This window comes from Balearica regulorum, chromosome 3 (genome assembly GCF_011004875.1).
Source record: "Balearica regulorum gibbericeps isolate bBalReg1 chromosome 3, bBalReg1.pri, whole genome shotgun sequence".
Classification (NCBI taxonomy): Eukaryota; Metazoa; Chordata; class Aves; order Gruiformes; family Gruidae; genus Balearica; species Balearica regulorum.
In genome coordinates, this window is record NC_046186.1 from 47,181,120 (window position 1) to 47,206,022 (window position 24,903).

General features: G+C 35.9%; 1 protein-coding gene across 2 annotated transcripts in view; it reads left to right on the top strand.

Moving 5' to 3' along the window:
* GRIK2 (glutamate ionotropic receptor kainate type subunit 2) overlaps positions 1-14,586 on the top strand; it is a 433,684-nt gene extending 419,098 nt beyond the window's left edge. The window contains exons 18-19 of one of the 2 annotated variants that reach the window (XM_075747789.1): positions 3,032-3,209; positions 9,656-9,805. In XM_075747789.1, coding sequence (XP_075603904.1) covers positions 3,032-3,209; positions 9,656-9,669 — 192 coding nt within the window. In that variant the 3' untranslated portion in view covers positions 9,670-9,805. Of the gene's footprint in view, positions 1-3,031; positions 3,210-9,655 lie in introns of both variants that reach the window. The other variant, XM_075747790.1, reaches the window with a different exon arrangement.
* Positions 14,587-24,903: the final 10,317 nt, after the last annotated feature.

Consider the following 24,903-nt stretch of genomic DNA (forward strand, 5'->3'; position numbering starts at 1 on the left):
GTGCGTACATGTAACTTGTCCTCTATGGAATAGTCTTATGGGAAGTTTTTCAGTACTGAAATACTGTGAACGTTTCTTTATCAGGAAGATAGATAGAAAGCCCGTATTTCCATCTTTGTTTTAATCGTTATCTTAACAACAGTGAAAAAATTACCACAATAATTTCATATGAAAAATGAAAAGATTTTTAGGATTCCTTCTTACTTTACCAGAATATTTTATGGTTTTTTGGTTTTGTTGTTGTTTTTTTCTTTCAAATTTTACTAAATTAGTTTTCATTGAGGTCTTTTTCATTACTTTTTCAAAAAATGCAGTTATGTCTGTGTTATTTGAGTTCAGACAATATTCTTAATACTTGAATATCAAAAGCCTTTGATATTTGGGACAATAATTTATAATAGTTTTGGAACAACCCCAAAGTAAATCCCAACCTAGTGATTTTTTTTTTCCTTTCCAGGGGGAGGCAAGTTCAAATGATTTTAAAGTTGAAAAGCCTGTTCCTCAGGCTACAATAAACAAAGGAATGTGGGCATTCTTGGTAAATCAAAGTAAAAGCTTTGGGATTTATATCCCAAGTAACTTTTATACAATGTACAAACTACTAGTGATGTAGTCTGTATTGTCATGTCACATTTTGTAATGTGAGTAACCTCAGAATTTTTAATGTTGACTGGGGAAAGAAGCAGCAGCTGTGACAGCTTATAAAAGGAACTGTTTTTCCAACTTTAGCACATTGCATTCTGCAGATATGCAGTTGGAAAATTGGGAACCTGTACTCCCTTGAGCACTGTATGTGGATGTATAGACTTGTATGGGTAATTTGTGTGTGTGTGTAAGTGTACAGATTACTTGAAGTTGAGGTATTAATTATAATTAAATGCCCTCTTGGAAACCGCCTAAGTACATATTAGAGGATATTTTCTAATGGAAAAACTGTTACAAAAACCAACAAAACAACCCCCCCAAAACCCAAAAGCAAACCCACAAAAACCTCTACCTTTCACAGAAAAAAAAAAAAGATACGAAAAGACAAAAATGGAAAAAGCAGAAAAAAGCAATTTGACTGACATTTTAAATATAATTTGCAAACAGTAAGACATTAAAACCAAAATCTCTATTTTGATTTTTGATTGCAACTCAACCAATATCTATTTGGTAATGAGCCTTGCTTCTGAGATATTTTTAATATCTTAATTTGTATTATTCAAGAAACAAGGAAGAGAAAGATTAAAAATGTATGTAAAACTGACCATTGCACAAATACATATGTAGGAATATAATTTCAGGAGGCTCACTATCACTTCCTTAGGTATTCGCTCAAAGATCAGAGCTTAAATTACAGGTCTGAATTACGGAATATTTTATGTTGTATAAAAATTTTGGAACCCCCTACATTTCACTTATTCTATAGCAAGTATAGTTCACTTTCACTCATCAGTAGAAAGAAGAAACATTCACATTGTATAATTATTGGGTCCTCTGAAAAAAACCCAAAACAACCAAACCCACACATTCTTCATTCTCAAGGAAAAAAATGTCAGATTGTAGAACAATCCTGTCTTTCTAATAATTTTTCATTGTCTTCCCTTAAATATTGCTTTCTCATGTCATGTATGCATATATTTTAATATATATAAATACTACTCTCTGCATTTTTAATTACTTAACTATACTATAGCTAAGTTCAGTAGCAAACACAGATTAGTTTATCTGATTTAGATTACTTTGACTTTTCTATAAGCCAGTAAAGTAGCAATAAGCACTTCCAGCTGCCTTTTAGATTGAGAAAATATCCTAGACTGCCAGATGAAACCATGTAATTATAGAGAAACGGATGCTAACCATTATGATATTATGTAGTGCAATATGACTATAACAGTTAGTGTTTCCAAAATAGTAGAAACCATTGGCATTAAATTAATACTAATAGTCTCTCTCTGTTCAATATGATTTGAGGCCATGCCAAATTTTATATTAAATTTATACTATCACACCGAACTATAAAACTGGTATACATTTTTACAGTGAATAACATACAGTGGACTTTAGCTCAGCAAAATTTTAAAAAAGCTGTTTAGATACAGCTAAAGTCAGGTAAGAAAGTTTGTATTTATTTTCTAAAATGTCTCTGTGAGATGGACTATTTATTTTCAAATTAAAATATATGGTGTTATATACAGTATTTTAAGCCAGATAGATTCATACTCCAAAGGATTAATTACATATCATCATAACTTCCTTTCACCATGCCTGAATATCAACAAAGCAGACCTTCCTTGGACGAACAGGGAATGAATTTAGATCTAGGATCAAAAATTATTTAATAAATGAATGAACTTTCACACCCAGTGGTTGAGAGCGCAAGATCTCAGGTGACCGGTTTCAGTGCAATCAGGATCATCTCTGATGAAAGGCGAAGAAATACCCTGCACAGCTGTGATCACAACATACAGAACCATTAAAATATTGCATTGGATATAATTCTAAATCAGATAGGCAGTAGCATGTATTTTGTTACTTATTTGCTCAGTGGCAACTATGTGGCTGAAGTACAATGAATTGCTATCAGCACTTATTAAACACCCGGCAGTCATTTGTAGCCGTTGTGCAGGGACACTGTACTGCAGTAATATGTTCTGGAAGAGGACCTGGACTGGTGTGGCAAGCTTCACGTCAGTAGAAATTATTGCCACTGACTGAAACACAAGCGACAAACAGTACTTATCACCACTGATCCAATTTGAAAACCCAGACCCAAACTTAGGAAACTGGAGAAATCTGAGACTGTAAGCCTCTTTCACAAGAGGTGGAACTGAATATAATAAGGGTAGATAATACCTTGTGAATGTTTCCCTTTACTTGTCCAACATTGCACCTATTTCCCTGGATTAAGCTGCCATCATACCACTATTTCAGCCAGGTACTGGAAGCACAAAATGACTGCACCATCCTGGTCTGACGAGAGAGTAGGACTGTGTATCATCTGCGTGCTGATGACACCACAGCCCAAATTATTTCATTATCTCCTCAGTGGCCTCATATACATGTTGAAAGGAGAGATGACAGGATGAAACCTTGTGGAATCCCGCATGAGAAAGAGCCCCCGGGGCTGATGAGCAATTGCCCTATGCCATCCTCTGGGATTTCTCTGAGAGGAAAGAGTGGAACCACACAAGTGCAATCCCATCTGCCCCAGCCTAGGTCCACAGGTGAGTCAGAAAAACATCATGGTCAGGGCGATGGCCAGAAAGGCTGCTGGCAGAACTAAACACAGCCACCTTTGAAAAAGTTTTCTGCACTGACAGGAGTTCCCCATCAGCCGCAGGAACTAGTGTAGCTGTCAGGCTGCACTCAGACAGGAAACCAGGTTAAACAGTTTTAGAAGACTTTAAATGGAATCAGAGTTGCTTTACCAGAACTCTCTCTAATCCACCAGACTGCATTTTGTTTTGTTAGGAAATAAATTTTAGAATTTGAGAGTGGCTGAATTGGTTTTTGGACACCAATTGATAATTTTTTGAACAGATCATTTAAGGCAAGCTGGAATCTTACTGTCCCACTGGGAGACACTAACAATCTATGCTAGAAGTGGCCTGCAATGAGGTTCTGTACGTCATCTAAGTTCATCTCATAACTCTCAAACTCAGTGAGCACTTCAGCCTGCAGAAGATTATTTCAGTGTTGTTTTTTTAAAGAAAGGGTCAGTCCCATTAGATTGTTGTTGATCCTCTCCATAAAATAGCAAGAAAGTTCCTTGAAACAACCAGCATTCACTTCAGTTACAAGGTAAAGCAGCTAATGCTTCACCAAGCTGTCTGGAACAACTCTACTGGTCTTGACTTTGTAGATACTATGGTGGAAGCAAAGCTTAATTTCTGGAATTAAAATTTTCATTTTGCTTGGTGTTATTGTCTGTATTTGAGTAGGCAATGAAATCTCCCATACATTTTGGCCTGAAAATAACTTCCTAAATTGGCTACTCATTCTACTTCTACCAAAAACCCAATAATTGCTAAATCTGAAATTGAGAATATATTGGTGATATTTTCAGCTAATTAATATGAACTTAGTCTGCAGTGTACTAGTACATTATATTTGCTGTGGATTGGAAATGTACTACATCAGAAAATATGTGGCAAAATTATTTTAATGTAACCATATTATGTATATATAAAGATATAGATATTCATGTTTATACATATATATTTGTATAACCTTTAATCAACAATCATGTCTAAGACTAGGTATATAGCTAAGCAACCTAAATATCCAATCATTACAAGTGCACTTGAACTTTTGAAATAATGCTCCAACTACAATGAAATACCATTTCTCCTTTTCTGAGGTTATTTTCATTCCATTAATTGTTCATCTCTTTGTGATCCTAAGTCAATATTTTGCTAGGATTTGTGTTTCTGTCTAGGGGGGTTTAAGATTGACAGGTTTTCCATATACACATTCAAAATCCCTGGAGGAGTGGCATATGGAAGCAGAAGCTGATTAGGAGGGAGGGTCATGGTAGCACTATGTATTCATTCTCAGCTAACTTCAAGAAGATAAAAACCAGTTTGATTGATATATCCTACTAGATGCTAGAACACTGACCCATAACATAGCAAGACAATGCAGGATTACCACTGTTACTACTTTGAGAAAATTAAACAAGTCTTCAAATAATATCTGACACACAACACTGGAAATAATGAACTTCTGAGTAAATCTTACAGTTTTTTATTGAATGTTGACAGTCAACTTTATTTTAACTTCATCAAAGAGGGGAAAAATATAAACCAGCAAGTGATTGAAGATTTTTATATTTAAAATACATTGACTATTATTCACTTAAATCAGAATGTTGAGTGGTGCAGGCATGCTATTCCTGTCTACCTTGCTCTTTTTAGGCTGTTAAAAATAAAATCGATGGTGATAGTCTCATAATTCTGTCTAACAAGTGCTAATATGATTTCTAATTACCTTTCTAAATTTCTATATAACAATATGATGAAAACAGTTTAAATATTGTCTAGCTTTCATATTAATACATACATGCAAAGATATGGTTTTTTTCTCAGGCAGTAAAGCCAAACACAAGCTGTCTAAATAGATTGTAAACAGTGGTAGCATTTCACAGAATTATTATCTTGATTCTACATGACTTGTGAGCTGTCAGCTGTGGCAAATGAAAGAGGTAACAGTTACTTTACTTTTCCTAAGGAGATGTGCTTTTTCAAAATTGCTTTGTGTTAAAAGGCTAAGAACTACAGTTCTGATTAAAATTTTCTTTTGTACCCTGGAACTCCCCACTTTGAATTGCAGCTCTTTTTTTTTAACATTTATAGTGATTGTTTTGCTGCAACAAAACAGTTACACTTAACTACACAGGTGTTTAAAGAACAATATACCTTCCTTCAACTCTACTATTTGATTAGATCTAAGATGACTTGGAGGCAGCATTTACTTTCTCATAACATTTAAGAAGACAACTTAGGATTTTGTAAGGGTTGGTGAAAAATCAGTAATAACTGATGTTCTTGTAACATGCCTGCAGTGTGGAAGGTAAGTTGGGGGCAAAAGTTATTTTCTTTGAATTAAGTGGAAAGACTTGTAATTTATACTAAAAGTGCTCAATTTCATGACAGACATCAGTTTTGAAATATAGCCTATAAATTCTGTAAACATTTCACTGTTTTCCCTTAACAATCTGAATGGTCAATTGAAATCAGGATCGAGACATTGGATTATATTTTCTAAAACTATATTTGAAAATGTCATTTATCTGTCACAAAAAATGTATTCTAGAGCTGCTTCTTTTTTTCATGTCTTCTTATTCCAAACGTTATATCCTAACCGTGAAAGAATATAATGTTTAACTGTACAGAAAATGGAGACTGTACACAGATTGGAACTGAAACAAGAAAAGAAAATAGTTTCTATTTAAAAAAAAGGTCAAACATAAAGTATTCCTTTGTAAACCCTTTTTGAACATGATTTTGCAATATGTGGGAAAACTCTTGCTTATATTTGTCTGATAGAACACAAAGAATAAGCACCCAGGTCATGAACTTTTACATAGCCTTGAATTCATCTTTTTCAAAATACATGAGTGAGTGAAATTTTGGGGAGAGAAAAAAAGAAAAAAACAAACAACAAAGTGTAGTATTTCTCTTGCTCAGTGTTTAGTTACCAAAACAATGGTACTGTCTGGGAGCTAATAGTTTACTCTTCAAACAGTTGATATATTAAAATACATAGCATAAATACAAAATGTAATAAATTAATTAAATAATATTTTTAATACAATATATGCAGAAAAGTTCCCATGAATTTAATTTATACAAAATAATTTGAAAACACAAAATGGAATAATTTTCTAGATAAAATAACTATCTCAAAATTGTGTTAACTGCCTTTTTAAGACTGTCAGTCTTGCCAACATTTCTCATTTAATTGAGTTTTCAGATCCAGGTAAAATTCTCAATAAAACATGTTGGCAAGTTTCTTGAGATCTAATTTTCAGGATATTTCAGAATGTTGGCATCAAGTGCATGTGTCTTCCTACCTCTTGGCTCTTGATTGTAATCCTGTTCCTACTGATATTACCTAAAAGTTTATACCCTTTGGTAAGTGATTGCAGATCTTTGCAAAAGATTTTTGTGGATTGATACATCTTGAAAAGGATTCACTCTTTCTTTGGCACTCTTGTTAGATGTCTTGGCAAAAAACAAAACAACAACAACAAAAAAAAAAAACAAACATGGGACATCATTAAAGTGTTAAGTGCTAATGCACCATTTTTAAATTTAGAAGGGTTTTGTTCTTCAGAATGTTTCAGTAGGTCTTTGATTCCAGAGGTGACAGCCATATAATGGTTGGAGTTAGTGTAACACTGAGAGTTGCAGCATTTATTTCTTAATGGATTCCCTGTGAAATTCCTGGGTTATGTGCTAGGTTCCCCACACAGTGAAAATACCAATATTTGCAAGCCTTAACAATTTAGCCTGTAAGCCATTAGGGAATATTACATTAAATCTTGCCCTTTTGAAAGATTTCAGGGCTAATTTCGGATTCATAATCATAACTGCAGTTCTGATGTTAAGCAACAGCACTTTCTTTAAAAAAGAGAAAAACTAAGACAATTGAATACTTTCTTTCAAAGTAGAACCAGATAAGAGGGAGGTACTGTTTCCTGCTTTGTACACAATGCTAAGCAAAGATACCTTATGTATGAAGATCTGACATATTACAGTTCAGACCATTCCATTAGAAATTTTAGCCACCTCATTCACACAATGAAAGCCATAAGTTCTCTCTTGGATGTCAACCCAGTGCACTGGAACATTTTTAAAAGGGATTGCTAATGAGTATCCATGGTAGAAGTCAATCCATGTAGCCAGCCAGAAATGACAAATTTTGTCTTGAAGTTTGGCCTCTGAAGGACTTGTGCTTGACTCTGTATCAGAGAGATATACCTTCCTCTCCTTTGGATTCACAACTTAAACTTTTCTTAGTTGCATGTGTCTAAACCCTTTCTATCATAAGATGAGTAGGTGTCATGCCTTTATTTCAAACTCAGCATGTTTGAAAGGAAGAATATCATAGCCTTTCCCTCCCACCTGCCTATTCCCTTACTCATGCAAAGGATTAGAGAAGCGGGTGTCTGTTCGGGATTTGGGAGATTCAGGTTCAGTTCTAGCCCATGACTGAGACAACTCATGTTTGCACTCTTTCGCACTAAATAGAATTTTGCATAAATATATTGAAGTTGTTACTTAAACAGGAACTGCCACTGAAGCCTTTCCTCTGCCACTGTGTGCTATAATCCCTAATCTACAGAACAGCCCATGTTCTCCCTCTCTCCTTTTCTCCTGCTCTGCCTCTGCTAACTGCTTCCATTCAAAGTGGAACAGGATCAGTATGTGGAAACTGCAAGTGTTTTTACCTTGAAATGGTCTAATGCCTGTAGGTTACAGACCTTTGCTGAGACACTGAAGCTTAAGTCTCCTCTGGCAGAAGATATTGTTGAACTGACACTCTCAAACGTGTCAGTTCACATTCATCTCTAATGCTCCAGATGATGAATGGCTGTGCAGAAGAAAGTTGAAATATCTACTACATGTCCTTCTTTAGCAGTTGCCACTTTTTTAGGGGAACTCGATTTGTTAGGTTCTTTGTGAGAGCACACCTACTGAAATGATGACCTTACACATAGAGAACTGGAGTGTGAATTCTGGTGGCATCCAGGACTTAGTCAAGTGCCAAAGTGTTTAGCGGAATTTCTCCAAACTGTGTCCAATGACAAACCTATAAAGTGTGATGTGGAAAACTGAGTGCTTTCAGCCCTGGAGGTGGGAAGCTGAATGCAGATTTTGATAAACACAGTTTCGATTTAGACTCCCAAAGAACTAGGTAGGGTGAGGTCCTTAAATATTTTCTTGATCTAATTTCCAAACTCCAGGTTTGTATGAATATGGAGGCATAACAGTTTACAAATAAAGGTGAATTCATGATTTGGGAGATATATTAGACAATAATATATTGACTGATGATCTACCAATACTCACACAAAATCAAACAGTGATCAGGAGATATTTCCCTAGATGGGAGATTAGCTATTTAGAAAGCAAAATGCAAATGTTAGATTACACCTCAAATTTGCTTTGGGTGAGAGCAATTGTCAGAAGTTTGTCATAACATCACAGGCTCTGGGATGTGTTATTTGGTTAATACATTTCTTCATTAGCTGGAAAACATTTAAGATAAAGTATATGATAAAAGTGGTTAATTCACAGATCCCGAAACAGATTCTTCTTCCTTACTTCCATTCTTCATCCATACTCCAATTCTCACACTGAGGAGAGGCTAATTGCTCAGCAGATTATTAGCAGTTGAGAATTCAGTCAAATTGAGGGGATAAGGGAGATTTCATTTTACTTTTTAAATTTCTTGCACTGTAAAATGGAAAAATGACTTTAAAGATCTAGCTTTTGATGAAAACAAGTTAATAAATTATTTTTCTGGTAATATGCTCTTCATAAAGATTGATGAAACTGGATATTTTTTGCAAATATATACTTCACAAATGATCGTAGTGGAAGAAATGTTTAGATACAGGAGATATTAAAAATAATGGAGTAGATACTTGTTTTCACTAATAAGTCTGCATTTCAACAGTATTTAAACATTAATTTAGGTAAACTTCCTTCACTGTAGCTTCTTGTTTTGATGAGGAACAGCAATTTAAAACATATAGAAATGAAATGTAATATTTTGAAATATGGGCAAGGAGATTTTACTGAGTACCTATTATACATATTACATTCAGATGCTAACCTGTAAGGCTAAACTATGTTAACAGAACATCTGTTTGAAATATTTTTATGTATCATATGCATCCATAGTCAGTAGCTGCCAGATAAATAATTGTAGAGACAAGGTGATTTTTTCACTGAGTCATCACAGCTTGAGAAGTCATTTTAATTACTATGTGATGCATATTTAAGAGACAGCAATTTGTTATGAGCTCCAGGCTGAGACAAAGCAAACTTACAGGACTGACAAGACTGTGCCAATAGAGTGAATCTGCTTCTAGACATTGCAGCTAGACATTTCTTACAGCTGATTTTTCTTTTTTTTCTTTCTCTATTTCCCTCCTCAGAGGTCCTTCTGTAGTGCCATGGTAGAGGAGCTGAGGATGTCTCTGAAGTGTCAGCGTCGATTAAAACACAAGCCACAGGCACCCGTTATTGTGAAAACAGAAGAAGTTATCAACATGCACACATTTAACGACAGAAGGTTGCCAGGTAAAGAAACCATGGCATAGAGCTGGGAAGCCAAATACCCCAAGCACAAACTGTCGTCTTTTTTCCAAACAACCTTGCGAGAATGTTTCCTGTGGAAATATGCAACCTGTGCAAAATAAAATGAGTTACCTCATGCCGCTGTGTCTATGAACTAGAGACTCTGTGATCTCAGCAGTTGCAATGGCCAGACTCGAATCACAAGCATCATGGATCAACCAAGTTATGCGGGGTTACACTGTTCGTCATGGGTTTCCACCATCATGAATGAATGAATGTTCCATGTGAGTTTTGTGGCTGGTTTCAAATGCAGTCTCAGTGAGAAATTACAGGTTCCTTTTGAAGTTCAACGGTTGCCAGGAGATGGAGAATAATTGTCCAAGACAATACTAACCGCGGAAGGAGTCTAGTAAATGTAATATCTCAGAACTGTAGTGGAACAAGAAACCATATGTTCTTCTGAACTTCCAAGCATAGAAGAGTTGGTAACTGCTGGTAGACTGAAGTTATCATCTGGACAGGCGATATGAGCTTCCTGGATGGGAGAAATAATAAAGTGAAGAAACATGAATCCCATGAATAGAAGGATAAATATGAGGATGCTCACTTGCTTTTTGGACTGTCTGTGTCACTGAACTAAGTAAAATAAATAATAATTAAAAAAAAAAAAATCAGTAACTTAAATTTACCTGGGCTGGAACTTTGATCTAAAAAACAACAAAAAAATTCATAATTTTGACCCAATTCTTAGATGAATGAAAGTTTCCTTAGTACAAAGGAAAGTATCTTACAACCTTTAGATATAAGCAATTACTTTATTTCTTTAATCATGAAAAGAGGGAGGGGGGTGGGAAGCAGTGTATTTCACACATAGAGGGCTTGCATTTTAGCCTGAATTGGTTTTGAAACCCTTGTTCCTGCTACTAATTGAACTCAATGGAGCCTGTGCAATTCTCGCTAATATTGGAAGTGGGATGGGTCACCTAAAAGAAGTGAATGTGGAGAACTTTAAGGAGGACTGCATTTTTCAATACAGTCACAGTACTAAATGAACAAAATTCTTGAGCAGTTTTTTTTTTTTTTCAAAAAAAAAAAATGTTCAGGTTTATTTGTGGAAATGCAAGATTTCTATGAAAATAGTTTTTGTATGGAAATTTTTGTAATACTTTTTATCAACAAAATAAGAACATGTGTTTCTGTCAGGGGTGTGATGCCAAGCATGAATGGTAGTGCGTGTGCACCACCAACGTTTGGTGAAAACTATTTTTATCAAGAAAAAGGAATCTTAGAAGAGACATATTTTCAAGTTAGATAATATAAAAACTAGGTGCACTACCACCACTGCTTACCATGCTACACCCCTGGTTTCCACTAGGCTGATAACATGCTGTCGTGAACAATTGTGTGTAAATGGTAAAAGACACAGACCTCTTGACCACATTGTGATAACAGTTAAAGTGCACTCAGTTTGCTGTTTGAATCCAATGCACAAAATTAAAAAAAAAAAAAAAGCATTAAAATTATGTCAGTTTTAGTTGTTTTGTTTTTCCTGTGTGATTTGAGCAACATATGTACAAGTACTTTGTGTCAGTAGTGGTACTTAGCCTCAGCTTAGTGCCCTATCCTACTGATTCTTGCCACTAAACGTGTGGCCAGAGAGTTTGCTGGGATTTCTGACAGAAGCCAGTACAGCATATTGTGATAAGTTTTTGCAGGATCTGGCTCTTAGCTGCTTCAAAGCTAATTTACATGTTCTTCCTGTGGTGAGTTCTTGGACATAACATTTTGAAATACTGCCCTACAGATGCTGAATCTTGCACCTCCATCTACTGTAAATTTATTTGTATCTCAACAAAAAATGTATCGCATGGGCTATGTGGGAATGTTATGTCAAACAAAAAAGATTATGAAGATGGTCTTTATAAAGAAAATAATTAATCTGGCTAATTTAAAAAACCCTTCAAAGTAATTGTAGATAATCAGTCATTGGTGAGTAATGAGATTATTTGTTTACTGGGGCTTAATTTAATTTTATCATCATCTTTCTAGCACAGAAGTATAAGATATATCATCCAAATTTTAGAAATTATATCATGAAATTTGGGGGGAAGGGGGAGGTTTGTGTCTACTACCCAGTTCTCATTAATTTTCATAGAAACTGAGCTGGCCATTTCCATTGTGAATAGGGACTGAGAAAGCAAATTCTCTTATATTTGTGAGACTTTCATCCCAATTTATGTGATAACAGAGAACAGGTTATCTTTGTTTGAAGTATAAACAAGATAAAAACACCTTCAGCAAAGATTCTGAAAATGAATATACTTACATAATACATATTTAAGTTTAATTCTTTAAAATACAAAGAGAAAGAAAGTAACTGTCATACAACACAATGAAAGCTCCTAATTATGATGGTTTGGAATGGAAAAAGTAATTGGCTATTGCATTTGATTGATGATTTACAATAAAATTTGTAAAATCATGTAATAAAACGCTGTATTATATTAAAAAAAAAAAAAAATCTTTCTTTTCTCCATTGAGGTTGTTGAAATAAGCAGGAGTTCCATTCTCACCTTAGTCCTACATGACCAATTCTCATTAAGCTTTGTGTGAGCCAAAGCAAGTGTGATTACAGAATATGTCCCAAGTATTTTATTGGGTCAAAATCCCCCAGGGAACAAGAATCCTAACACAGAAGTAGTGTGGCTTAATTAAGATTTCAGTGAGAATTTCAGCCTTCCATTATTAAGGGAAATATGCAAAGTAACTGGAGATTTTTATTTGAGATCCAGACTAGAAATGTGTGGCTCCACAGATTCATAGTAGGATAATGGCTTTTTAAAGAAAAATTACACGCTAATTCATACTGTTACTTTGTTGCACATTAGTAATTACTTCTGTATTTTTCACATAATATTAAGACATTTAAGGATAAAGGACTAACAAAGAGTTGACCCTCAAAGTAGTAGAAAATACTACTGGTAGTTTTGTACTCCAAAAAGTTCAATGGTTCATTTCCCCTTCACTATTATCGAGGAAATTCTCAATTCTGAAGAAAACTTCCTCAGTTTGAAAGGCCTGTGAATGGCTTAGTCCCAAATGCTCATGTCGTATAAATTTCTATAGTGTCATTAAAGTCAACGGAATGACACCAGCTAAAATCAAGTGAGTATCTGGCCCATGAAGATTCAGGAATTGTATATAACTGCTTTATGTGGTTTCATATAATAGCTCAATTAGTCTGTTGATTTCCCAGAACAGGATGATGGATACTTCTCTGACTGACCTTGAATGTCACTCTGGAGAAGACTTTTAAAGCAGTTATAAGTCAGTTATATGGTGCTATCTGGTGGATGAAAATTTGAGGTAAAAACTGAATGGATTTTTTTTTTTTCTTTTACTATATCTGTTTCAAGGAAGATAGAAGTCTGTAATCTTTAAGGATTCTCAGGTTCTCGATTTGGATCTTCAGGTCACCTCAGCATCGTTATATGGCAATAGATAACTATGTGGATATTACAGAATAAATGACAAAAAAATCTATTAGCTTTTTTTGAGAAATGTCATTTGTGAAGGACTAGTAGTGAAAATTCTGAGCCAAATAGTTGGATGAAATCAAGAGATATGTGGTGCTTTATAGTAAATGAGGATTTGGCCCATTATAGACATCAGCAGGCCATTTAATACTATTCTCCAATTACATAAACGCAAATACAAATATGTTCAGGGAGTATCTGGCAGTTTTTGTATGAGACATTACTTTCTGAAGTTTCTATCTCAATTTTCAGTTGAAGAATTCAGTATAGGTATGAAAGAACCTGTTCTTTCATATTTATATTGCTTGAGACTCTGTGCAATAATCCTTCCTGGTTTCATTCACAGAGTCTTCCAACAACCTGAAATAACAATGTTTAGCCCTACTACACTAACTATTTAATATTTTAGAATGGAAAAGACATAATTTATGAAGAAAAAAACCCCACAAAAATCTAAAGCCTCAATAGAAGTAGGAGAAATACCCTGATATTCTACAAAATAAAAATGTTTTCAAGGAAAAAGGGTCATAAGCAGAGATAACAGCATACAAAGAGGTAAAAGATAATACCATAAAATGTTTTTTGTATTATTATTATTATTATAGTAAGGATATTACAAAAATATTGAAAGTATTTTAGACACAACTTCACTTAGTCTCCAGATACACTAGAGTCTCCAAATACATCAACAATCACAAAATAGATGATCAAAATGCTGACTACTTTGAAAGCAGTGTCAAAACTCCTACTTCAGAGGAATACAAATTTTATCCAATACATCCCCAAATGTGTACTGATACAATATTAAAGGCAAAATAAGATACAAGCCTGTGTTTAGGTGTACAGGAGCAATTGTGCTTTTTGTTGTATTTTCAAGGATGTGTAGGAAAAGAAAGGGTCACTGAGGTTGACTCGGCTGACATCCAGGATCATTGCTTTCCAACTTCAAATATGTTAGTGTCCTGTTCCCTTCCAGTCTTGCCTCTTTGCCTTCCTACAAGCACCTCTGACACTTTCAAATTTATTTTCAAAACCTTTTTCTTCTGGCTTTCCTATAAAATGTAGTTCTAATTAAAAATAAAGTTACTCAAGCACCTCATCTCCCCAGTTTGTATCCACCAAGATAAACACACTAGTTTTTATGTGACTGTAATCTAATTGTCCTTCTCTTCATTTACTACCCCTCTCTGTCCCCGCCTATGTTATCTCCTCCTGTTGTTCTTGTACTTGCCTAGACTGTAAGCTCTTAGGGGGCAGGGAATCTGTCTTTGATTTGTTCTATGTAGCACCATGAACTATGGAGCTATATAAATAATAAAAAAAGTAGATCTTCTTAAATGATGTTTGAACTGATAGTGATCTGATTGACTGCCAGTCTAGTAATATATTGGTTTAGCTTATTGCCTGAAATCGTAATCACTACAGCAATAGAATAATCAAAAAATAAAAATAATAAAACCAACCCAAAGGAGCTATCACATTAACTCATCTTACTGGAAATTTCCCTACATGGTTGGGATATAGAAATATGGAACATCATGTTCACATAACTTCTATAAAGGTGTTAATATGAAATCAGCTACATTAAAAATTGAGAAAGTAGGTTAACACATAAAAATGCAGGATGAGCATTGAGAAAGAGAACTTTTAATTGGTTTAAGCTTGGAAAAGCTATGATTAAACAATTTTTTAAGTTAAACACCAGGCACCTTGCCTTCCTTCATTGTATCTGCCCACTTAGATCAACAAGCCTCTCATTGTCAAAATCTATATGTCACTTATTTTATTAATTTCTGTATGGACATAATTAGACATTTTCTATGAGAGATAATTCTAATTAAAACTAAATAAATATTTCGTCTTGTTCCTATCCAACAACACTAACTTTCTATGACTGCTGGAACAATAGAATTGTGGAGATTTGAGAACAATGTGAACTGCAGATAACAAAGGAAACCATTCATCTGATCCTGAGGACAAACATATCAGCTTTCTCTTTCACCTTTTTCTTCTTCAAGGAATGCCACTCTGTAATGATGAACTTTATTTTTCTGAATTTGGAAGTGTACACTGGAAATTATACATAGATATGTCTTTCAGGAATGCTCAGAGCCAGGAGAATGCCTTTCTTTCCTTGTCATACAATGTATGCGTAGTTTTTTCCAGCTACTTAGGAAAGCTAACATGAACTAAAAATAATGGAAAAATCTTAGAGTATATATATAGAGAGAGAGAGAGAGAGAGATTCTGTGATCTCAGAATCACTGTGGTTTTGAATTGCTGAGTGCGGTGACTTCTCCAGATGGAAGGGCCTTCTGGAGGCTGTTGATTCCAATGTCCTTTTCAAAGGAGGGTCAACTAGAGAAGATTGCCCAGGATGTTGTCCAGTCAGGTTTTGAATATTTCCAAGGATGAAATTCCATAATCTCTCTGTTTCCAATGTTCAATTACACTTACAGTGAAAAAGACTTTTTTTTTTTTTTTCCCCCCTCACATTTAAAGGTAATGTCTTGCATTTCAGTTTGTGCTTACAGCCTCTTATCATCTCACTTGGATACCACTGAGAGTCTGGTTCCATCTTCCCCCTGTCAGATTCCACTGAGCCTTCTCTTCTTGAGGCTGCATCCCAGATGTCTCAGCCTCTCCCTATAGGACAGATGCTCAATCTCTTAATCATCTTTGTGGCCCTTCACTGTGGGCTGTACTCACTCAGTTATTTCCCTGTCTCTCTTGTACTGAGGAGCCCAGAACTAGACCCAACACTCTAGATGTGTCTCACTAGTGCTGAGAAGAGGGGAAGGATCACCTGCCTTGACCTGCTGGCAATGGTCTTCCCAATAAAACAGAGGGTTTTCTTGCTCTTCTTAGCTGCAAGGGCACATTGCTGGCTCATGTTCAGTCCATCAGGACTCCCAGGTCCTCCTCTGTAAAGCTGCTTTCTGGTTGGTTGGACCCAGCCTGGGCTGGTGCATGGAGTTATTCTTCACCAGTTGCAGGACTTGCCATTTCCCTTTGACTTCATGAAGTTCCTGTTGGCCTATCTCTCCAGCCTGTTGAGATCCCTCTGAATGGCAGCACAAACGTCTGCTTTATCAACCATTCCTCCTTTGTGTAATATGCATGCTTGCTGAGGATGCACTCTGTTCTATCATATAGGTCATTAATGAAGATGTTAAACAGTATGACACCCAGTATCGACCCTTTGGGTACTTCACTAGTTACTGGCCTGTGACTGGACTTTCTGCCACTGAGTTCAACCCTTTGACCATGAAAATTGGGCCATTTTTTTGATCTAACTTACTGTTCACTGACATAGACCATATTTTATCAGTTTGTCTGTGAAGTTGTTACATGGGATAATGCTGAGAACCTTGCTAAAGTAAAAATAAGCAACATCTATTATTCAGCCATGTAGCCAGCCTTCTCATAGAAGGCTATCATGTTGGTTAGACATGATTTCCCCTTTGTAAATCAATGCTGACTACTTCCAGTCACGTTCTTGTCCTTAATATGTTTGGAAATCGTCTCCAGGAGGATTTTCTCCATCACCTTCCCAGGGATGGAGATGAGGCTGATGAACCTGTAGTTCTCCACATCCTCCTTATTGCCCTGCATGAAGGTAAGAATGAGAGTTGCTTTCTTCCAGTCCTCAGGCATGTCTGGCAACTGCCATAAGCTTTCAAAGATCATCAAGAGTGACTTCACAATATCAGCTCCCTCAGCCTTTGCAGGTGCATCTCATAAAGTCTCATAAACTTGTATATGTCCAGTTTGTTTAATGTTCCCTAACCTGATCCTTGTCCACCAAGGGTAAGTCTTCCTTGCTCCAGAATTTCCCACTGGTCTTGGGGACCTGGCTTTTCTGAAGGCCAGTCTTATCCATAAAGACCCAAAAATGAAGAAGATACTGAGTACTTGGCTTTCTCCATGTCCTTTGTCACCAGGCCTCCACTCTCATTCTGCAGTCATCCCATGATTTCCCTAGTCTTCATTTTACTGTTGATATAGCTGCAGAAACACTTCTTTCTCCCTTTCAGAATGCTTGCCAGATTCAATCCAGGTGGGCTTTGGCATTTATAATACTGTCCATGCATTCCATGACTGCTTTCCTTGGGATTCTATCAAGCAGGTCTTGGAAGGCCAAATTCTGCTTTCCTGAAATCCAGGATTATGATCCTACTTTTTGCCCTGATCATCTTTCCTCAGAATCTTGAAATTCATCACCTGCAGCCAATGCTGTCCCTCACCCTGATTCTTCCATGTTTGTAAGAGATCCAGCAGAGAAACTCTCCTCTCTGCTCCTCCATCACCCATATCAGGAAGTTATCATCAAAGCACTGTAGAAATCTTCCAGGGTGATTGTCCTGGTGTGTTGTCTTTTCAGAAGATCTCAGGGTGCTTCAAGTCAAGGACCTGAAGGGTCTGCAAACATGAGGCTTCTTCCAGTTGTCTGAAGACATAATCTACTTGCAATTTGCAGCATGCAGGACAAATTATGAACTTTCCATCAGGCCATAAATAACCTTTCATCTTTATTTGCAATATCCTTTCATCTTCATTCACTTAGAGCTCTTATTCAATAATAATAATAAAAAAATCCTAGTCTTTGCTTAGGAAAAATACTTTTTTTTTACAGATTTTTTGCTGCTGAGTCATTTCCAAACATTAACAAGAGAACCATGGCTAAACATCCGTCCAGCTGGACTTCAAATTTTAGTGACTTGTCCAATTAGGGGTAAAAAAACCTAAGAAAATGCCATTTCTGCAGACATGGTGGATAACATTCACTACCTTTGAGTGAGCAGCATGGTGACTGAAAGCAGCTGGTGCCCAGTTTTGTTTTGAAATATTTTAGACTGGTTAGTTACCTCAGAATGGATAACCATTTTCAGTATACCTTCTTAATGGACGTGTTTTCATCTTTCTCTCTGAAAGTTTTGAAGCAAAGTTGCCTGATGGGGGGGGGGGGGGACAAACCACAAAAAGGCAAAGGCTATTTGTGTTCAAGGTTCATGATATCCAGCAGCTTTTTCTAGACCAGAATACTATCCTATGACTCACTAAGCTCTCAAATACTAGGATTTTAAATCACAGACTCATATGAACTTAGTAACTGCAGAAGTACATGTGTAGCTTTCAAATTAACAAAAAAAGTTGAAATAGCTGCCATTATCTAAATCAGTCCCAGATTCAGATGGAAGTGCCCAAGAAGCATGGCTGAAGTACAGCTACATTTATAGTTCTGTTTGATAAAGCTTATCAGGCTTCTTCATTTTATCTTTTTGTTTCTTTCAGGTAATTGTTCCTGAAATAAATCTACTACTAGCTACTTGCTCTGGACTCTTACTTGTCTCTATATATTTTAAGATCAGTACAGTATTTTACCAGAAAAATGATCTTTGGCCTGAATCTAGCCTGAGGGAGACAACATATGGCTCTTAGAATCAAAATAACCCAATTACAACCAGGCTATTGAAATTACCAGTTGGCTATTGAAATTACCAGTTGTCCACATTTCACCTCAAAGCTTTCTTTTCTGTTGATGGGTATTATATTCAGATTGTTAGACCTTTATTTTCTTTTTCCTTTTTTCTTTTTTTTTTTTTTTTTATTTCTACTGTACGTGGTTTCAGTTATAGGAATCCCTAGTCTACCTTTGAAGTGTAGAGAACATTTTAGCTTCTACAAGGCAGTGAACCAACTCATATTCCACTTGTGAACCTGTGATATCTGCTATTAGCAGGCTAAATTTCATCATAAAAACTTAATTTTTCTTGTGAATTCATTGCCTTTTGTCTACCTTTTTGGTTTTGTCCTGGTAACTGGATTTCTTCTTTTGTTGTTGGTTGGTTGGTTTGTTTTGTTTGGGTTTTTTTGGTGTTTTTAACCTTTGTGTTCATGTAGAGTGCCTGAAAAAAAGGAATGGTAACAAAATGCAAAAGAAAAAAGGTATGTGGTTTCTCAGAATGGTATCTAATCTTGCCTCCAAGATATTCTGGTCTAAGAAGTTTATGTGACGACATCACATTAACTTAGGGACCTAATTCCATACACCAGTTGTTCAACTCTTCTTAATGTGTTTTGGCCCTCTAATATCAAAAATCAGTACTGCTACCATTGTTTTGACAAGACCAAGTTCAATCATTCTGCACATCAGCAGTACATCGGTTATGCCTTTTGCTATTTACACAACAAAATTAATGTGATATCACTACAGAGATGCTAGGACTTCAGCTTATCTACACATCTAGCCTACAGGCCTGCAAAGATTTCTTTGGAAGCTGGTGAAAAGCCACATATCACAAATCAATTAGCTATTTTTAAATTGTTGCTCTGAAAAAATACTACAAGGTATCATTATATTTTAAATGGAATATACAATGAAGTATAGTCTTTGTAACAAGTTATCCATGGATAAATACATACTACATGAACTACAAGTAGTCTTGTTCTAGGATATAATTGAATGACCTAATTTTTCATCTGTTTATTAGGATGTTGGACTCAATGCATTATAATTAATATCGACATGTTTGACACTAAAAATTGAACATTGTAAGCTTTGCTTGAATGTCCTAAATTCTACAGACTTTGATTTTAACCAGGTTTATGTATCTCACTTGTTAGAAAAAGGTTATGAGAGCTAGATAATTGATCCTGAGACCAGTGAGTTCAGCACCCCATTGGTGGCACATATTAATTTTTAAAATGGATGCTGTCCCTGGTCAACCATTTTTCATAGTAACTCTTTATGAAGGCATATTATAATCATGCCACTTAACATCTTAACATCTTAACATCTTAACAACAGCATAAATGAAGTTAATGGGAATTTTTACAGAATATTTGGACTGGTAAAATACAGGAATTGATATGTACACTTGCCTGCGTTCCTCAAGGCTTACTCATATATGATAAGGTGGGCGTTTTTTCATGAACTATACATATTGATGTATTGATTGCTAGTTTTTTGGCCTCCTAAGCAGATTCATTTTATGATTTTTGCCTCTTTTTAAAGTGACAAATGTCTTTGTGAAGATAAACAAGATAAACAAATGTAGCTTAAGTTTTTTTTTTTAAAACAAGTTAGGAGATGGATCTAAAAATTATAAATATGGCATGAAATTGTAAATATTGATTATTCCACTGAAGAGTTGGCATTAAGGCATTCATTAAAATTCAGTGTATAAAAAGGCAGATAAGATTGCCTATTCTTGACTGAACCTTTTTTTTAGCTTCTCATTAGCAATCTTTAATCCTATTTCAAAACTTGTATCAATCTCTCTTTAAACCTATCAGATAGATAACCAGCAAGTGGCTGATAAGAGATTTCATCATTTAATTCTCTTAAATTTTCTTTTCAGTAATCTAGATGATTCATAATTACAATTGACTCCATTTTTGTCTGCTAGCTTAATTCAAAAATCCTTGCAGTGTGTTAGTTTCTTTAAAGACTTTCAGATAACTAAATTATTGATAACTTTTCTTATAATTCTGAAATAATTGCTAAGCATTATGGATTTTTTTAAAAAGTTTTCAAAAATGTAACCAATGTTCTTTTTCATATTGGAGACTGTTAAAACAGCTTGTGGATTAAATTTACTCATATATTTATATCTCCATCTGTTGGAGATGCAGATATTTTGTTTGTGTTCTTCAATATCTGTAAACAAAATTTTTGGTTTAACTTTCCTTGTAATAGTTTTACTTACTGTATATTTCCAGTGGGGATCTTCATTACAGTGTTTGATTTCCTAACAGGCATTAACATTTACATCCTCATAATGACCTTAAAGAGTATTGCTTTCCAATTTACAGGGTAGAATAAGTGACACAATAAAAAGTGAGTTGCCTAAACTTAGACAGAAGATCTGTGTCTGCAGTATCCTAAATCCTTACTTAATGTGGGTGGATTGTGGTTATATGGCCATTTGAATGCAGCATAAATCCAGGTTGCTGTCAAAAGGAAAGATTCTGTTCTTTCTCCATTTTCTAGTCTTTTAACCACATTCCCTCCTTTGGGCCATAATACTTTTTTTTTTTTTTTTTTTTTTTTTTTTGACCATATGATGAGAAAGCTCTCTACTCCTGCAGAAAACTAACTGAAAATGAAAAGGAGAAAGGGAAGATGAGTTTCCAGCTCATGAGAAGCCTTAAGTGAACTGTGTATTATCACAAACAATTGCTTTAGGCAATGATAGCAATCTAGTCTCCCCTTATGTAAAAATCCTTTTTTTCAGTCAAGTTGAGACAGAAATACTACAAGAGCACAAGGGAACTGGAAAAGGATGCTGGGTTGTGTCAATTCTAGCACAATTCTAGCAATGGGAGGCCTGGCCCTGGCATCACAGGTTGGGTTGCCTATTTGTCTTAGATGCTAGTCAGCCCTCCTATACACAGTTGTTTTGGGAAGGGAGGGTCCTGTAGCAGAAAGTGTCTACAGTGCCCAAAATTGTTTCGAGGCACAGTTTTTCAGATAATTTTTACTTTTTATTGTTGTAATTTTATCTCTGGTATTTATTCTTCTTCCTCTCTTTATCACTGTAAAAGAGAACTATAAACTGTGGAAATCTCACTTTTATTCCATATTCGCTCTTCCTTGGTATCTTCAAATTCTGCTATCCACACTCTCTCTGGCATAGAAATGTAGCAATATTTATTTTTCTTCAATACAGTCCAGGTGCTGTAAACTCTTTTGAGTTTTGCCTGCTTGAAGAACACTTCCGTATGTTAATACGGATAGCCTTATTTTTTCAGAACCTACATCTCAGATAATGCATAGCAATATATTTTCCAGACAGAAAGAAAAACTCATGTCTCATTTCTGTAAAAAAAGAGACAAAATAGTGACACCTTCTGCAACAGAAACATATAGCGGAAATCATTTTGCAGTTGTCCTTATGAGAAGGTGGGACTGTTACTCTGTAGTTCAGTTTCTGTGCACAGAAAAAATGAAACCAATGATAATCAGGTTTAAACTCTGGTAATAAATGGCTTTCTTCAGTGATATGGAGAAATCTTCAGGAAACACATAATCAGCCAAAGCAATTCCGCTTATACTGTAAATGTGTCAGACCCTGACCAAAGTTATGTTCACTCCACCCAAATCTGCTTGACAGATCAACCATGTAGTTTTCCATTACAGAAATCCTGATGTTGATTCAGCTTACACCAAAGTCTGATTTAATCCCTTATGGTCTCAAGATTCCTGTTTCATAACTCAAGCTTTGTGCTAAACACAGTTTGTCTGTAATTAAGATTCAAGAACATGATCCCTTTTTACTCAAACATCCGCATCTGCCAAAATAATATTAGTTCTACTTCAGCCCTGCTGTAGATATTCTGGCATAGAAAAGAGAGCCCTGTTACCCCTTTTTCACAGATCTCTAGATAGAACATGGACAAGAGACAGTCTGCAGATAAATTTCTGCATAAGCTCTGCATTTGGGAAATGAGCCAAAGGTGTCTGTTGTGGCTGCCAGGGCATGGGATATCTCTGCTACAGAAGCAGCCAGAGCCTCTGCCCCACTGAGAGCTTGTAAGGGAAGGATCTGAAGGTGCATTTGGAACTTCATGCTGTTTCTTATTACGTCCGTAGTTAGGAAACATACAGGAGCTTCACATTAGAATGTAAACAAAGGGGAAGACAGAGGTTGAGGAGATTATGCAGATGACCTACGGAAATAATAAAAGAAACAGGACATTGACCAGTCTTGACTCCCTCTTTTTTTTTTTTTTTTTTTTTTTTAAACACAGGAGAATCAGTTATCCTGGTATAATTCTGTATGGTGTACCGTTCTGTCTGTCTTGATTCTGTTTGCAAGCTGTACTGTGTCATTTGTAACTTTCCCTCTTTAGCCTGGGTTGCTTGTGCTTCTTCTACTGTGAAGAACATTACATTCACGGAACATTTATTTGGTACTGTGAAGAGAGATTTGCGTAGCTGCTGTGCAGGGAGGGAGTTAGAAAATGAGAGTGAAAAGAAGAATCAGTGTCTAATAATCTGTCTTTGTCTTCATTTTGTTAACTCAATTCTGTATAAGTATTGTCTAGGGAAGGTAATAAGTGAGAAAACATGCCATCAAGGGATTTCCTGCAAAAGGGGTTATTACATGATCAAAGACCCATTAGTGAATAGAAGTGGCTTGGTGCTATTTTCACACTTAGTCTCTAAAACTCTGCCCATTTTAGTGGCAGGGCAAAGCACTGAACTGCATATGGCATTTTTAGAGGAGTCTGACTCACATGTAAACATTAAAATATGTAGCCATATATTTTCATTTGGCTCAGGAAGGCAGGAACCTCTTTTAAGAATTTCAACTGCTGAATACATGGTCCTCCTAATCAACGATCTTAAGGAACTTTTCAGATGTGAACTGAAGGACTAATCTCAAACAGCAGAGGAACCTAATGTTGGATACAGGATTGCAACATGGGGAGTTCTGGTTTAGCTTGGATCATGGTGGAAAACACTGCTCTTTGTGAGAGAAATACCCCAGGAAAACACATTGAAAACATTTAAACCCTGACTTGAATGATTTGAACAGCACTTAAAAATCTATTCTTGACCCTCATTCCCCAAATGTAAATCAGCAAAGATCAAGAAGGTTCTTTTTTACAGATTATCTAAGATGGAGAGTATTCCTCAACCTAGTTTTTAACCTTCTGTAATTTTAACTGTATACAGTCTGAAGGATGTGCCTTAAGACTGAAAACTTCTTTTGCTTTTGTTTTTTAGCCTTTAACAACATAATCTGCATACTTTTATGAAGACAATATTTTGCATATTATACTCTTGGCATTTTGTAAGCACAAATCATCCATGGATGACCTTGTCCTTGACATTTTTAGTTGTCTGAAATACTTTGCTGGCAGGATTTTGGTGTTTTTGATCATGGGTCAGTTTACACACCAGGCCTCCTGGCGACAGACAAAGCACACCTGTCTCAAAGGGGGAAAAGATTTTTGCATAGGAATTAACAGGGCTTATGGAAAGAGCTTTTGAGGGAGAAGGGGATAAAACCAGGCTTGCTAGAGATAAGCCTGGGGGCAGCACACCACTCGCTGCGGGACAGTCTGCTAGTGATGTCCTTCGGTCTGCCATCTCAGTGGAGGCAGGAGATGTAGAGCCATGTGACAGCAAAGACACAAAGGTTGTTGATGGGTTAGAAACCACAGAAGCACCTCAGAATGGTCACATAGGAATTAGGGCTTCTCCCCTCAGAAAGGTGGCAGGATCAGCAGCCCAACTGAAGTGCATCTACACCATGCATGAAACAGGAGGAGCTGGAAGCTGTTGTGCAGCAGGAAAACTATGATATAGTTGCCATCATGGAAACATGATGAAATGACTCACATTACTGGAGTGCTGCAATGGATGACTACAAGTACTTCAGAAGGCATATGCAAGGAAGGAGAGGTGGTGAAGTGGCCCTGTATGTTAAAGAGTGCTTAAAGATGGTGATGATAGGGCTGAGTGTTTATGGGTAAGAATCAAAGGGAAGGACAACAGATATCACGGATTCTGACATAGACCACCCAATCAGGATGAAGAGGCAGACAAAATATAA